At 36.5% G+C, this 15627-nt stretch overlaps 3 protein-coding genes across 4 annotated transcripts; all 3 read right to left on the bottom strand.

Annotated features, from left to right (window-relative positions):
- Positions 1–299: 299 nt before the first annotated feature.
- On the bottom strand, positions 300–3391 carry nepro (nucleolus and neural progenitor protein). The gene is made up of 9 exons (XM_020920415.2): positions 3291–3391; positions 3002–3156; positions 2830–2918; positions 2349–2477; positions 1956–2033; positions 1605–1870; positions 1460–1518; positions 979–1202; positions 300–899 (listed from the first exon to the last, which is right to left on the bottom strand). The coding sequence occupies exons 1-9, from the start codon at positions 3373–3375 to the stop codon at positions 572–574; spliced, it is 1413 nt and encodes a 470-aa protein (XP_020776074.2). The 5' UTR covers positions 3376–3391; the 3' UTR covers positions 300–571.
- Positions 3392–3585: 194 nt separating this feature from the next.
- Positions 3586–5779, bottom strand: tex30 (testis expressed 30). The gene is made up of 5 exons (XM_020920293.2): positions 5695–5779; positions 5015–5257; positions 4890–4938; positions 4149–4363; positions 3586–3818 (listed from the first exon to the last, which is right to left on the bottom strand). Exons 1-5 carry the CDS (start codon positions 5740–5742, stop codon positions 3654–3656), a joined length of 720 nt encoding a protein of 239 aa, XP_020775952.2. The 5' UTR covers positions 5743–5779; the 3' UTR covers positions 3586–3653.
- A 242-nt stretch (positions 5780–6021) lies between these two features.
- On the bottom strand, positions 6022–13871 carry poglut2 (protein O-glucosyltransferase 2). Of its 2 annotated transcripts, XM_020920371.2 has the most exons (10): positions 13424–13871; positions 11773–11978; positions 10963–11168; positions 10092–10169; positions 8914–9086; positions 8033–8270; positions 7437–7646; positions 6739–6828; positions 6525–6641; positions 6022–6181 (listed from the first exon to the last, which is right to left on the bottom strand). In XM_020920371.2, exons 1-10 carry the CDS (start codon positions 13612–13614, stop codon positions 6149–6151), a joined length of 1542 nt encoding a protein of 513 aa, XP_020776030.2. In that variant the 5' UTR covers positions 13615–13871; the 3' UTR covers positions 6022–6148. The 2 variants fall into 2 exon arrangements, with proteins under 2 accessions (XP_020776030.2, XP_055006291.1); XM_055150316.1 differs by lacking the exon at positions 13424–13871 and having other exon boundaries at positions 11867–11978.
- Positions 13872–15627: the final 1756 nt, after the last annotated feature.

Below are 15627 nucleotides of genomic sequence, written 5' to 3'. Positions count from 1 at the left end.
ACAATACTATTAAACTTAAATACTATTTAAACTAATTTATGCCTCACAGTAACTGACACAGTAACGGTGAAGCAGAATTATCCCCAAATTCCCCCACTGAGTCATAGTTGTCATTTCCTTGACCGAAAACAAAAAAAAAAATTCCCCACAAGTACAAATAACTGGGTAGACCAACCTGAACTAAAGTTACAGCTAAAAACACTAAACTAATCACACTCATACCTAGCAGCACGTGAGTATTATATGAGATTTGAGTGAGATATGATTTGAGTGCATTTAAAGTCTTATCCACCAGGTGGTGCAATAAACATCAGTGTGCCTTTAATTTTGTTGACAAAAGCATATAAACTGCTTAACACAGTATAACATATCAAATATTACATTGGCATTTTCTGTGTGTTTGGCACAAATATTTCTTATTGAACTTAGTATCACAGGGTGCACTGCTTGGTTGCACAAATATAATAAATAGGGTTTTAATCAATTCATTTCGAGTTATGTCTCTTAAAAAAGCAAAACAAATGCTACTTTGTACTGAGCTCCAAATGCCCTGGAACCAGACAGCAGGATGTCACAGACCAATAGAAGCAAATATATCATCGATGTCATCTCTCTTGTCACAGTGGCTGCTTTGAGGAATCGCCTCATCTTCTGTCCTTCTGTCCTTATGATGCCTCGATGACTTTGACTTTCGAGACTTCTTCCATTTAACTTCCCGTTTTCTTGTGCTACCAGTTCTGACATTCTTAGATTTCAATTTGGTCCTTAGAAAGTGGAATCTGGTCTGTTGAATTTTGGTTTTAAATTCAGCTAATGATCGAGGAGTCCTTCTTGGTACAGAGCTTTTTGAGCAAGCCTTAAAAATTTGTTGTCTGAAGTTATTTAGCTTCCTCTGAAAACTGAAACATAAAACATCAAATAAAAATTAGCATGCCTAGATAAGACACTGAAATAAATAAGATCGAAAGATATTGTTACTTGTGTCCTTCTAATTCCAATGATTTCATCTTCTTGCACTTCAATCGCAAATAGTTAAACAAACGTCCTTTCTTTCCCATCTGCTTCAGTTTACACCATTGGACCATTTTTTCAAGATGGATGTCTATGTCACCAAATGATGAAGATTTTTTAACATTATTCCTCAGTATTTTCGTCTTTGCAGCGAGATCAGTATTTTTAGGTTTGTGCTCTGGCTGAGATTTCTGTAAAAAAAGAAACAGTTTTTTGTATTCCACCCACGTTACTCAAACATCCCTTTCAATTTGAAGTGCATTATTGATGGCTAAATAAATGGACCCAGAGGTGGCAAGCAACTTTAATAGCCAAAGCAAAGTCCTGCCCATGACCAAAATGGGAAAATACAATTCAGGGAGCAGGAATTATTGAGGCAACCATTTAATATTGAGCTATTACCTATGATCGTCACATAAATAAAATAGGATCTCTGTTTTCAACTTACCTTGGTGAATGTCTTGAAGATACAGACAAAAGGCTTCAAGTCAGTGTTATCATTGATATCTAGAAAAAGATATGATTCTATTAAAAAATTACCAACAAAACACTCACTAATTCACCATGCTAAAAGCAGTAAAATATTAATGCACCTCTTTTAATAGACACGCCCAGATCTTCTTTAACCTTTTTGGCTGTTTGATTATTCTGTCTAGGTTTAGTCAATAAATCACCCCTTTGCAGCCTAGCTTTACATGTTTGGTCATGTAATAAGGTAGGATCCAATAACTCAGACATATTTGGGGGTAAGGAGCTTTTGAGGAATGGCATAGGTTTTGTTTTGGCCACTTCACTGCAAAGGCAAAGCATCTTCTCGTATAAAGTGGACAGGCTCACCAAGACACCACGGAAAATTACCCTAGAAAACAAAACAGAAAAGAGATGTCAGATTTGTATTTGAATCTCTTGTTTCAGTGCTGGTTAATATAAAAATTACAACTTACCACAGCCGACTGAGCATACTGGTCATCACCATATTCAAAACGATAAATTCTTCCCATTTCATCTGCTGATTGCACAGACTAAATGGCAGGTTAAAGGAAAATTTGCTAGATACATGAATATGGAAAAATATATATAAAATACTGATAAAGCCTGAAGATCCAGATGAACAATAAAAGGATGGTCAAAATTCTACACTGTTCACTCTTTGTTCTCTTGGGCAAGACACTCACGCTCGTTACAGTGGTGCATTAATGTGCAAGGGAGCCTAAGAGTGCAGTTTCTTTGGATGTGCAAATTCACATGTTGCAAAAATACAATAAAACTAAATAAATTACATAAATAGCAAGATAAGCAAAGTTTTACCATCACTCCAAGATTGGCATAAAGGATACAGAAAAGCTCTGCTGCAACGTTGTAGAGTGCGATTGATGAGATTAGCAGCTCCAAGTATTTTGAGGCACAGCCACTCCAACATGGGCTGACTGGGGACAGTACACTCCCCAGTCTTTTTACCAACATTTCTGAAGACCCATAACATACAAAAACATGTTAGAGAAATTATAAATTATACCATATTCAAACATAAAATGATAACACTTCATAGCCATGGAGACTAACATTCTCATATCATATCAGTGGTCCAACAGCAGTTTTCAACAACATCTTGTTTACAATTTGAACATGGTTTACTCAATCCTCGCAACAGTACAGTACAATAGCTGTATAGCAAGATGGTTGTTGAAGTTTGTAGTTGTCAGTTATCGTCATTTCAGTAATCATCAGTAGTAGCTAAATGTCTGAACAAGATTCCCATGTTTATATAGCATTAGTCCACATGCATTTATAGACCATCATCCCTAGAAAGTAACACACCTTTGAACCTTGGTTGGACACAGATCAGACAGCTCCTGAAGAGCTTCCACCAGCTTCATGTTCTTCAGTCTGTTCACGCATTGTTCAACCTGCAAGAATGTGCCATTTATATTCAACGTATCTTCATTAATGCTCCTTAGAGGGTTGAGTAATTGATGTCGAGTCCCCAAACCTGTTGTAAGCCTTTGTAGGACTTGTTTCCCCTGTAACTGTTGTTCAAGATGTAGAGCAGCTCGTAAAGGACACGTATTTCCGTCTGAAGTGTCTCACTGTCGATAAGTTTGAGCACAGCTTCGTTTCCCAATAAGACATTTTTAACAAGAACATCTGAGGGAAAACAATGCATGTGTTAGGAGCATGTAACACACCCACGTGGGTAAGATAGCAGCCGTTTTAAAGCATAAATTAACACAGCATCGCCTATGTGCTGTAACAAAGTAACTATCCAACACATTACATACCTGTTTCTGATGTAAAACTTATACGAACGCTAGAAACAACTCCTGGAAAGGGAATGTTTACTCTATTCCATAGTTCCTCGGCCATGATTTTCTGTGGAGTCAAAGCGGAAGTACGGTGAGCCAATAGAATTCATGTATTTAGCCACGTGATCATGCGCGCTTGCCCAATTAAAGGAACAGGGACCCCTATTTCTATCGGGGCTTACTGGGTCCTATAATAGTATTTTTAATCGATGTTTGTATGTGCTACAAATATCAAAACCACAACAAAATATGAATAGACAGCACACTGTAAGACATTATGACCAAATAGTCTTTATTCAAGTGAAATATATAAAAATACAAATATAAAAATATGCACTTCTATCTCACTACTTGCTTACAAATCCATGCGATGACATATGAGTTGACTTCCTCCATCACAGAATCCTCAGACCTCCCTTTTACAGCGAGTCCATGGCTGCCTCCATTCAGCCACATGACATCGACCTGTGCCTTCATGTCCTCCACTGTTTTGTTCATAAGATCCTGGAGGATAAGAGACAAGGTAATGGTATGGGAATGTTATAGGATATTGCATCATTGTGACATTATGTTTTCATCCATCTCAAATGATACCTATCAAAAAAAGCATTATTTAGAATCAGACAGTTATAAAGTGAGATTAATTCAGCAAAATAAATGCAGTTTTACGATATCTGCTTACACCTGGGGCTGGGTACAGTTGGAAAGGTACCAATACAGTACCAAGTTAAAAATATTACTGACAATATTGGTATTACAAATCAAATCTCCAAGCTGAAACTTGATTTGATTAAAATGTATTAATCACACAGTCCTAATTTGCTGATAACTCACTTTATCACACATGTCATCTTGAGTCCCCGACACAAAGAGAACGGTGGTATGTTGGGGCAGTTGCCGGAGGTCCTGGCTGCGTTGGTGATAGGCATCTCTCTGTGAGGGGGGGTGCAGGGGGAAGGAGAGGCAGATAAGGCCCTGAGCTGTATCCTCTGTGCCATCACTCAGCTGTCGGAGCAGAGCCGCAGCTGCACGGGACCCCATTGACCTGCCTGTAGAGGGTCAAAACAGACTATTAGGACAAATCAGACCAGTGCTTCATCATAATACTGACATTCACAACTGAACAAATACATGTAACAAAACATGTGGAGATGGATATATATATATATATATATATATATATATATATATATATATATATATATAGCTGTATGTTAAAGCAGACCTGTTATGTAAAATAGACTTTTCAGAGCTTTTAACCATGTTATAGTTGGCTCCCCTCTCAAAGTTTTGTTTTTGGAGTGATTTGTGCAAGTATTCTTTAATAGCTATTTTCAAGACACCATATTGTCAGTCAATCCTCGTTTTCACTGCTACTGGTATATGCCCACTCAATACTTCATTCTTTGTTCAAATATTTGCTTCAGTATTTGTGAGTTGACTTTTTTTTCTTTTTTGTATAATTAATAGAATATCTGTGCTGATATAGACAACTTCTTTATCGTACTATTTTTATTCAATAATGTGCATACAATGTGCATGCATTTATAGGGACACTCTATTAAGCCGCCTTACCACCAAGATAGATGTGTTTTATTGTAGGAAACTCTGTCTTCAAGTAGTCCTATAAAGAGACATATAATGAACAAGGAGTAAATCACATTTTAATTTAAAATGAAGGTACCACCATTATTCCTTACCCAAACAGCATGATAGGCCTTTACTCTATAAACCAGATTGAGTCCTTTACATGTGAATCGCAGAGAGAGGAAGCCCTTAGCGGCTAAAGCATGAGCGAGAGAAACCAGCTGTCTGAAGTTCATGTCTCCTCCGGCTCCGTGGGTTAAAATGACCCCAGTATCAGCCCCATCCTTCACTGGAACAGTGGATCTACACAGCACGGCCACAAGCTTCTTGGTCCCAAATGGGATCTGTAGATTTTCCTGAGAAAATGGTACATTTCAAAGTTGATTGACATATTTATTGTCACAGTGAAAACACAGGTTCAGTTATGCAATTCAGTTCTTAGTGGCTTTCTTCCCTTCACAATAATGAATAGATTAGTATTCATTAGTAGAATAGTTCATTTACAAACAAATAAACCACTATAATCTTGCTAGTGCAAGGTAAAACTATGAAGAATTTATTTCTGGAAAGAATTCCCATATTTCACACAGTCACTTAAATCGTTTTAATGACCAAATAAAAAATTGTAACTTTTTGCACAGGGTCCAATTATTAAAACAGAAGAAAAAGGTAACACCCAAATGGTAAAACGACATTAACAATTTATATAACTGCGTTAAACGATGCATGGGCTACTGCTCATTAACTACTTGTACCGCTACGTGTCAGCAACAGTTTTAAAAAGCTGTATTACCTCAGTAAACAGCTGTGCATCCATGCCTGGTTCATGCTCTCCATTCATTTCCGTCAACAATGTTCTTTTGAGACGTGAAGAATGCACAACTGTACACGACTGCCACATACTGGACAGGAATAAACCCTACAGTAGAATGTGTTCATATGTTATAATAGAATGATGTATACTCTAATGGCAACTTAACATGCACAAATACATAGAAATACCGTTGTGGAATATGATAATATAATTAAATGTAATATGAGTCATTAATATGACCAGGTTCAAAACCTCATGAATAACCTTTTTTCCATTATGGCAAGATACTCACACACAGACACAATCTGTACAAAATATTTTAATGTAAAAATCCTACATAATTATATAAACCCACACATACAAATTCAAAGTCAATTTTGGTAATTTTTTGGCATCAGCAATACATTAACATTCTTCTACTGTATTGGGTCCGTCAAAGTTCATCCTTTGCCTTTTCATCTTTTGCCTGAAAAATCAGAAAATTACTATGGACAGATGAAGACAAAAAAATTCATTCAATTCAAAATTGCAACGTTCTCATTTAAGGAAGCACAAGAAGCGCAATATTACACTACATACACTAGATGGAGCCAGAGACTGTAGTTGAATTTGTAAATAATGTTAGGCAAAAAAACATCCATCAACAGACCAGACTGAGGGATTTATATCTGAAAATTTGAAATTCATTTAACCATTTATCTATAAACTCAAATCAATGAAGGAAGACATTAACACTGACATATTGTATTAACTCTTCCTGAACAATAAAGAGGTAAAATGGGAGTACATCTTTTTGGTGGTAAACATACCTTTGTTTTTAGTCTCTTCCTCTGACAGTTACAGGGAAACAGGTCATCAGAGGGATGCTCCACAAGCTCCATGCCTTTACGCACTGTTGGTTCTGTAACCTGAAGTGCAGCATATTTCTATCCCAAAAGAAACAAAAATTGTATTAAAGGATATTATAAACAAATAAATCCACTGCAACAGCAAATGTACAAATCCTAAAGGTATAAACATAACCTGGAAGAGTTTATAGTAGTAACAAAATATCATGTCTCCCATAAGGTGACTCCGGGCAAACTGCTGCCCTTTCTGTCCAATACTTCTAGCCTGGAAAACAAGAAACAGCACATATACCTGTAAATCACTTTACAATAGTAAAAAAAATACTTGTTACTCCACAAACAAAAAAGCTGGTTCACAAGTTCAAGCAACAATCATTTACATCTGTACCGCACTAGTATGAACATAAGCAAGTAAAGTGACTAAAGAGAAGACACGAGAAAACTTAATGGATATCACAGTGAGGATAGTCACTAAAGAAACTCTTAAACAATGTGTAAATAGAAAGAAAAAAAGTGGGAATGCAATCCATTTTTAAAATAATTTTGACCAATCCTGACTTGATTTAATTTTGTCTTATTAAAATCAAATTATTATCTCTTCAAATATATATTTTTTATTGCATAAAAATGCAGACTTTCAATTAAGCACAAAATTCAATTTTTTTTCCCCCATTAAAGTCTTCTCCAAATTACATGCTTTTATTAAGAGGACTGGCCATAGACTTCTCAGTTAACAAGACCGAAGGTGATCACTGATGATTATAAATGACTAAATCTTGATCTCTTTGATAATAATAATAATTTCAGAGCACTTTTTTACAAGAAATAATAACCTTAGCAAAAGTAACAAATACAAAAATAGCATCGTAATACTTGTTCATCATGGTCTTTGGCCCATTGAATCTTGTCCAGGAGGTCGCTCAGGTCGGCTCTGATGGGGATGTAGTGTTCCCAGGGCTGGAGCTGGCTGTAGAAATGCTCATAGTATCCAGAGTCTTGCTTCAGCACCACACTGTCCCCAGCCAGAAGGTAAGGCATCCGATAGGCCGCCACAGTGCCATCAATGTTTATCTGGTATTTATACTACAAAAAGAGGGAAGGGTATGATATCTTAGTTTAATAGAAATGTAATTTGTATAGAAACAGCTAAAACCTGCAGAATATAATCCAAATATCATGCTATATACTTGTCTTATCTTAATTTTTGGATTGTGCAAATGAGAAGTTGTGCTGTCAGTATTATTCAAAGTAACATTTTGCCCAAAGGTGAATTATGTAACTGAATATAAAAAAAGATGCATAGAATTGTACGTTGTGAACAATGACCTGGATAAAAATATAACAAAAGCCTTTCCAGATCAATTTACATTTTTTTTGTTAATTTACACACGTGTATTCAGTCTGAGACATTGGTATTGCATAAAACATATTCATAACATTGCCATTCAAGCTGCATTCTCTTCACTCACCTTGAAAAAGTCAAAGAAGGAGACGTGTTTGACAAGAGGCCCATAGAGGCTCTCATCATGTTTGAAGAAGAAGAAGTTGGTGAAGGCGGCATCGATGACAGAGGGGTGGGCTCTGGACAGTTTGACCAGCTCCAGTCTCTCCTGACGACTGTCGCGCCCCCTCCAAAATGCTGTGGAGTTTTTCTGAGGCCACGGGGGGCCAGTGTTTGCCTGCACTGACAGCATGTCTAGGCTCACTCTGGGGATTAGAGAACAGACAATAATGTCAGAAAAAAGGTATAGCACTGTTTATCAGTTAGTTTTTTTATGTTTTTCTAAGATAAGATAGATCAGTGGCTTTTTGTCTTGACAACCACCTAAATCTTCTCTAAAATTGCAAGTACCCCCAAACGCAGGTCTTAATATAATAATTCTGTTTTTGTACTATGTACTTAGTACTATGTTTTTGTTTGGTGTATACCACCATCCAACATAACGTTACGAATAACTGTCTTACCAAATAAACACTTTCACTTTTTGTAATTTTGGCCTGTATAAACTACAGATATTATAGACAAAAATATTTCTATTCTAAAGTACATGCATGAACTCATTTCACACCATCTTGCCCCATGCACAACTAACTGCAACTTTATCAGAACCAGAAGATCTTAGAACAAGCCCAACTATGTCATTACGAAGTTTAAACCACACCACACTGTTTTGCCATTGTTCTTGCCTTGGATCACATTCGCTAATAGGGCTGGGTAATATGAAGATAAAAATGTAATTGTGATCTCATCGATGTGTCAATATGGCGTCATTCAGTCATCTGTTTAATGCACACCTATTCCCAAACACACTTTCCCCCACCCAGTAAATGTGTACATATGCAGTCATACCTCCCCATGGTCTCCAGTACAGACTCTGTGAGGTCATAGGTCGGCATTACAATGTCTCTTGTGTTGTTCGAGCCACACCAGGAGAAAATGGGATGGATTTTGTCTGTGGATTTCCTCTTCTCTAATGGCCAGTCCCCAAGATTTACAAAAAACTCAATATCTGAAAGCTGTACCTGGATCCAACAGACAAATAAAAACTGGTGTTAAAAGAAAAAAAGGTTGTGATCATGTGATGCCATAACTTTTAAAGAGCCTTTAAAATGAAAGCTAAAAAAATGTATGGTTGAAGGCGCCTTTTATCTGTTCAATTGCAAGGTGCATGGCTTAAAAGTTCTGCTATTACTGGCACAAGTAAGAACATATGACAAAAAGTGAAACATCTTTTCTGTCAGTAAAAAGGGTAATAAATCATAGAAGGAAAATGGTTGTCAGTTTTGAGCCATAAGATTTATATATCACAGTTGTGGATAGCCAAGACTGAAATATAAGCCTGTACCTTTTGTCTGATTGTTGTTGTTTTTTTTAATCACCAAGTACTAAACAGAATATAAACCTTATACAAAAAAAAAATGCTTGCATTATCTCACTCTATCCTTAAAGGTCCTATATTGCGTAAAATTGACTCTTGCAAGCTTTAATCCATGCTATAATATTGTTCCCTCCTCAGAAACATACCTGGATTTGTGTTTTGTTTCTGTCACACATGTTTGACTAACCCTGTATTATTAGTCTGTGCACATCCCCAACGTTCAAAATGCTCTGTGCCACCTTGTGATGTCATTTTCACATTCACAGCTACCTTCTACCTTTAGTTCAGAAGAGGCAATTCCAGGGCTGATAACATCCAAATCTAGAGAAGGTGTACAGAGTTTAAGAACACAGTGGAGCACTTCCTTTATTACCACCTGGCATCACATCACAAGGTAGAGCAGAGTGTTTTCTGTTTGACAGAAGATCTCAGCCTAAATATGCAGGATGTGTGTGAATGAACATGCATGAAAAAAAACACAACTCCAGGTCTGTTTTTGTTGAGAAAACAGCATTTTCAGAAAATAGCATAAAATGAGCCCTTTAAACATTTGTGAACTGCCAAAACCGAGATACAGTATTTTATTTTAATAACCAAGTACTTAGAGCGAATATAAATCCATTAGAAAAACTTGTTTGCATTATCTCACCTTTCTCGTCAGTGACAGAAGAATGGCGTCCATAAAAATCCTAAATCCCACATGTTCTCCAAACGTTTTGACATAGACCTACATTCACATAAAATATGAAAAGGAGATCAGTTACATTCACATCATACTTTACTGTGGCATCACATTACAAACAACCTTTTCCTATTGTTACTTGAAGCATGGCTACATTGATTTAGTTTTTCATCAACTACTTATGTTTTGTATAGAGATAAAGAGAGGTATCATGGCATACACTTAGAACTACTATACATATAGATTACATTCATGACAGGTGAGAAATGGCTGGTAGTTCCCATTTGTGATTAGCTTCGTGTGAACATGGCTTTTGACCACACAGAGACTGATCAACTTTCAAACCAGCCCTGAACAAATGACCTACAACTACTCAGGTGTTGTGATCCTCCCCTACGGCTATAGTGTATATACTAGCGTGTAGTTATAAACACCTTCATTTACTATTGAGCAAAGTACACATTAACTATTTGAAGATAATATTATCAAATAAAAAAGAGATTAGACACAGTGCAGTCACACACAGAGTTAGTAAATGGGTTTCCAGTGACACCACATTAGGCTGGCTACACTAATTTAGTCTTTACTTTAGATAAAAGGCTGAACAACTTTGTTGCTTTTTGTTTTTTGCTGTACAAACAGGATTCAAGCCTGGAGCACATTTTAAGATGTTGCAGAAACATTCATTTGAGGAAAAATTTTACACAACACATGCATGAACAAATACACGCAAGATCCCTCAGAATGTGATTTTGTACTGAAATTTGACTATCCTGGTTGCAGAAATATTTTGCCTGTCCACTCCACTAAAAACAAAAATAGGTGCAAGGAGTGCTACCTTGTTGTCCTTGATGGTGTAGTGGCACAGGCTCTGCCTCTGTCCAAACCTCAGAGGGACCTCGTGGGCGATCAGGTCAGGGTCCACACTTTTGAACAGGGACAGGTCTTTGTCGATCTGAGCAAATGTCTCAGGGCACTGCATGTGTTTCTCCCACAGAGCTCCACTGGGCTGGGGGCAGTTACAGGCCTCGTGGTAGACTGCACCTAGGGCAGAAAATCATATCAGACAATCCACACAACAAACAATAGACACCCTTACTTTCTGTTGTATCAAACATGAAACATTATAGGGCTGTCTGGAAATCAATCCTGAAGCTAAGATTTAGAAACTGGAAAGATTCAAACTAAGTGTTTTATCTTGACATCTGAATAATACATAATATGACACCATGTAACTTTTTAAAGAATACTCAAAAGCTTATTTGAAGATGCAATTTAACTCCTACTCCTCTCCTCTCCTTCTGTCACCTGCTTGTCTCTATAGAGATGATATAGCTTTGTCTTGAGTGCTTTATACAGTGGTCTTAAACATATCTGTCTCTGTGGAGACAAACAGGGGGCACCATTCAGCCCAGTTCCAGGTCAGATCTGCACAGAGGTGAGCCTGCTAACAGCAAAATTCATTTTTAAGGGATTTTTGCAATTAAAATACATGTACTTAAAGAAACAAATAAGATACATTAAAACTAACACTAAGTACATCTCCATGGCCACAAGCAGTTGTTAGACCCTCACCAGAAAAGTTACATAGTAGACCTTTAAACATTCTTTGTATTAAAAACCCCAAACCCAGGCTCATTCGCTGTACCTTTGAGGATGTATGGAGACTTGGCAACAGGCTTGTCCTTGTGCACTATGTGGATGTGCAGTTCTGTGTAGGTGGCGTACATTCTGTATCGTACCAGAAAAGACCCATCCTGACGATCCAGAACCTGGATCCAGATCCTGGTGAACGGTTCAGAGGGAGACACGATGTTCACCTCAAAGGCCTTTTCACCGGGGGATGACGTTAAACTGAGGACAAATAAGATTTGATATTTCAGAAGATACGACCATATGATGAGGTAACTTCCCATCACAAATATTAAAATTCATAATAATCTTTAGCAAGCTATTTATTCTTTCTCAATATTGCTGTATAGTTCTAATATTGATCAAAACCTCTCTAAAACTATTCAGAACAGGTCTATATTTTTTACATTTTCAATAGTGATATACTAGTTCAAATGAACTTCAACCCTACTCCTAGTAGTTTTACTATTGATAATCCAGGTATCAAAATACTTCACAACCCTACTATCTCTACTCCTATTGGTCAGCTTTTGTATCCTAAAGTTAATAGAAAGCAAATAGTGTGAAAAGAATAGTTAAGAAATGTAGGGCAAAATTACGACAAATTTTTTGTATTTATTTTTTACTTCAATGTCCTCTCGTTTATTAGGTATGAAACATTTATAAAGAAAAGATGACCAGAAACAACACCAGCAAAATTAGCAAACTAGTACAAAGCTGGTCAAGTGAAAATGTAATAATAGCTTCAGTCCAGTATCCCAGTTTAACCACATGGGTCAGACTGGGTCTCACGTATCCTGAGTTACTACCTGCGTTTCTACAGTTACAGACAATAATAGAGGAGAAGTTGTGGAAGTCATGAATGGGAAAGTAGAAATTGAGATCCACATTGTGACGCAAAAGCATGTGTGAAAAGAACACCTCAGATAAACATGGATACTACGAGAGACAGAGGGAGAATAGACGAGGAGGAGGTTTTTGACCCAAGGCGAGCGCTTTCATGTCTGGGATCTGACTACAGACTAGGTTAAAATTACAATCATGGTTCAAGGGCATGTGAGGTAGATGCTTATTATGTAAACAGAGTATGGGAATACAGGTTAGACAGACTCTTTTGTCATATATGTTAATGTCCAGGTACTAAAACATGTATTAAAACTAGATACTAATTTTGAAGTATCTATGGAAAAAATAAAAATCACAAACATAGGACAGTTTCTAAATGATCTCGATCTATATCAGAACTTTTGAAAGAGCACATGGTAACAAGAATAATACAGCAATTTTTGTGTTGAAAATGACATTCTAATGATTTTTTAAATTATTATTATTGTATAAATCTGTGTATTAAGATTTCTATATAGTAAAACTCAATCTGTGACTCCAGACATCGCCTGTCCAGTGATGATACCAGGTTTTGATTGTATTTAGTGCTAGAAGAGAATGCCCACTTTATAGATATCAATCAATCAATCAATCAAACTTTATTTGTATAGCACTTTTCATACATTTGAAATGTAGCACAAAGTGCTTCACATGCAACAGAAAAAAATACAATATTAAAAATAACAGCAACCCCCCCATGCCATTAGATATGAGTTTAGCCTATAGATTAAAATGTAAACAGGGGATCTCCACGTCTATAACACCTCACTACCCAAACTTACTTTTTCCCCTTGCTGTCCACCGCTTGGATGTAGAAGAACCGGGCAGGCAGGACCACGTTTGGCTCCAATCCAGGACCCCACACCAAAGTTTTGGGTGCGCTCGGGGTTGGGGACCCACCTAGAGCTCCGGGGAATTTAAGTTTAACCAAACTCAGACAAAATGCTAAAAGCAGCCGTGTTAACATCATCATAGTCCAGTGTTGACTTTTCTCTTCTCAAAGGATCCTTTCTGGTCACTCCCACACAAACCTTGTCGTGCAAATGATGTGCTAAAAAGCGTGCATTTCGGGTTTACACGTCAATCCGTTGCAGCAGGCATTGAAACTAAAACATGTATGTGCCATTACCAGAGTTTTGTTGAACCTATTCCATTCCAAAGCAATCTATCTTGGCATTTTTGTCCCTTATTCCCGTTAACTACATTCTTGTGCAGGGACGTGAGCACATCTGTTCAATGACGGAGGGGCGGAACGGGAACGTCACGTGCGTCTTTCTGATTGGTTGCACTTTCTTCAACTCTCCATCTGATTGGTTAATATAGCGTTCTATTTGTGAATGAGAAGCTGATTGAACAAAATACCGGAAGTAAAATCATTCATAGGCTTTTTCATTGAAAAAATACTGAGATTGCCTGGTACCGATATGAATTGAAAAGTATTCTGCATTATCATTCATTTATTAGTAAGCCTACTTAACTTTAATTTGTAGAGAGGAAATAAGAGAAATAAGAGAGAAGATCTAATCTGGTAGCAGATTTGTCAAAAAATAAACAAAAGCAAAAACAAAAGCATTAATCGAAAATTCTGTTTATTCAGTAATTACACCTGAAAACCTCCTAGTATGTTTTTTCTAGTATTTCAAAGGCCAGTGTTTTCCAACCAATGGGTATGTATGTATGGAGATGGAGTGTATGCAAGCTTTCACCAGCAGGGGGGAGGCTGCATGAAATTATTTTAGATCTCGAAGAAGGTGCAGCTGAAAAGAACATAAATACGGTAAAATGTCACCATTAGAAAAAAAAAAAAAAAAAAAAGTGTCATCATTAGAAAAAGAAAAAAAAATATCAGAGAGACAAAGTTTATAAGTACAATGGGCTATTCAGGTCAGGTCCTTTTATTTATTTATTTATTTTTAAAATGACAGTCAGCTATCCCCTCTTATGTGAATTATTAGACAGATTAAGTTGCCGTTGTTATTCATGCTTTGACCATTGGGATTGAGTAACAAGCATTTATGCCAATAGTGTGATGATAAGAGTAGGCCCTTTTACTACTACTAAATCAATAATATATCTATAAGCCTAGTAATAATAAAACAGAGACGCAAGCTGTGTACATCAATCAATGTTTATTTCGGTTTGCGTTTGCATCAACATATTTTCATTTATTTTTTAAAGTTCTAATACACTTGTATAATATCAATAAGAACAAAAAGTGGTAGAATCCATTGAAATAAGACAAACTTTGCTGCCATCGTTGAGAAAACCAGAGAAAGATATAGATTTTTGTTTTTTTAGGTAACTATCTACGCTGTGAAGAACTACGGTCCAGTGATTAGACAGAGCCAGAATACCAGATACAGTACCAAGTAACAGGTACAACATACAGAGAAAAATAGCCCAACAAGATCTTAATCCTTGCGTTTTTTTTAAATTTCCCTTATGATTCGAACTGTACAATTAATATAAAAAACAAAAACATACTAACAAAACACCCTGTCAGTAGAAGTCAGATTTTTTTTTTTTATAATCTTTTTTTTTATAATCTTTGTTTCAATTTTTTTGTATATTTTCTCTGCCACTGAAGAACTGCACTGAGAACAAATCCTACTGATAGTACAGATTTGGACACCTTTCAGAATGATGCAGATTCCCTTTTTAAATCAGTTGAAGACCTGAAAATGAGGATGGCAAATGGGTGATTTTTTTTGCCAAACAATGGAAAGCAGTGGTTCTTAAACTTCTACATATTTAATACAACATCAGAAATGTAAAATAACATGTTAAATAAACTAAAATCTAAATCTGGGCTTACCAATGTCTTCAAACTTGAACTAAAATGAATTACCAAGTGTAAACCAATTTGGACTTAACAGGGATAAACCAGATCAAACCCACACTGAAAATAATGATATTGTCAACATCCCAAATACTAGGAGAAAAAACTAAACCAGAACTGTAACATATTTAAAGGTACACTTTGTAA

This window comes from Boleophthalmus pectinirostris, unplaced genomic scaffold (assembly GCF_026225935.1).
Source record: "Boleophthalmus pectinirostris isolate CB_2022bp ecotype Guang Dong unplaced genomic scaffold, ASM2622593v1 HiC_scaffold_1, whole genome shotgun sequence".
Classification (NCBI taxonomy): domain Eukaryota; kingdom Metazoa; phylum Chordata; class Actinopteri; order Gobiiformes; family Gobiidae; genus Boleophthalmus; species Boleophthalmus pectinirostris.
This window is presented reverse-complemented; position numbering and strand designations above follow the sequence as displayed.

What these genes read in the sequence shown, in the direction of transcription:
- nepro (XM_020920415.2), bottom strand. Translation starts at nt 3,375, where the DNA reads ATGGCCGAGGAACTATGGAATAGAGTAAACATTCCCTTTCCAGGAGTT. An exon ending in AAGTTTTACATCAGAAACAG is followed by an intron (nt 3,157 to 3,290) that starts GTATGTAATGTG and finishes GTTTTCCCTCAG; the next exon opens with ATGTTCTTGTTAAAAATGTC. An exon ending in CGTTGCAGCAGAGCTTTTCT is followed by an intron (nt 2,034 to 2,348) that starts GTATCCTTTATG and finishes CCTGCCATTTAG; the next exon opens with TCTGTGCAATCAGCAGATGA.
- tex30 (XM_020920293.2), bottom strand. Translation starts at nt 5,742, where the DNA reads ATGAATGGAGAGCATGAACCAGGCATGGATGCACAGCTGTTTACTGAG. An exon ending in AGGCCTATCATGCTGTTTGG is followed by an intron (nt 4,939 to 5,014) that starts GTAAGGAATAAT and finishes GTCTCTTTATAG; the next exon opens with GACTACTTGAAGACAGAGTT. An exon ending in AAAACACATCTATCTTGGTG is followed by an intron (nt 4,364 to 4,889) that starts GTAAGGCGGCTT and finishes GACCCTCTACAG; the next exon opens with GCAGGTCAATGGGGTCCCGT.
- poglut2 (XM_020920371.2), bottom strand. Translation starts at nt 13,614, where the DNA reads ATGATGATGTTAACACGGCTGCTTTTAGCATTTTGTCTGAGTTTGGTT. An exon ending in ACACCATCAAGGACAACAAG is followed by an intron (nt 10,170 to 10,962) that starts GTAGCACTCCTT and finishes ATGTGAATGTAG; the next exon opens with GTCTATGTCAAAACGTTTGG. An exon ending in TTCTGTCACTGACGAGAAAG is followed by an intron (nt 9,087 to 10,091) that starts GTGAGATAATGC and finishes TGTTGGATCCAG; the next exon opens with GTACAGCTTTCAGATATTGA.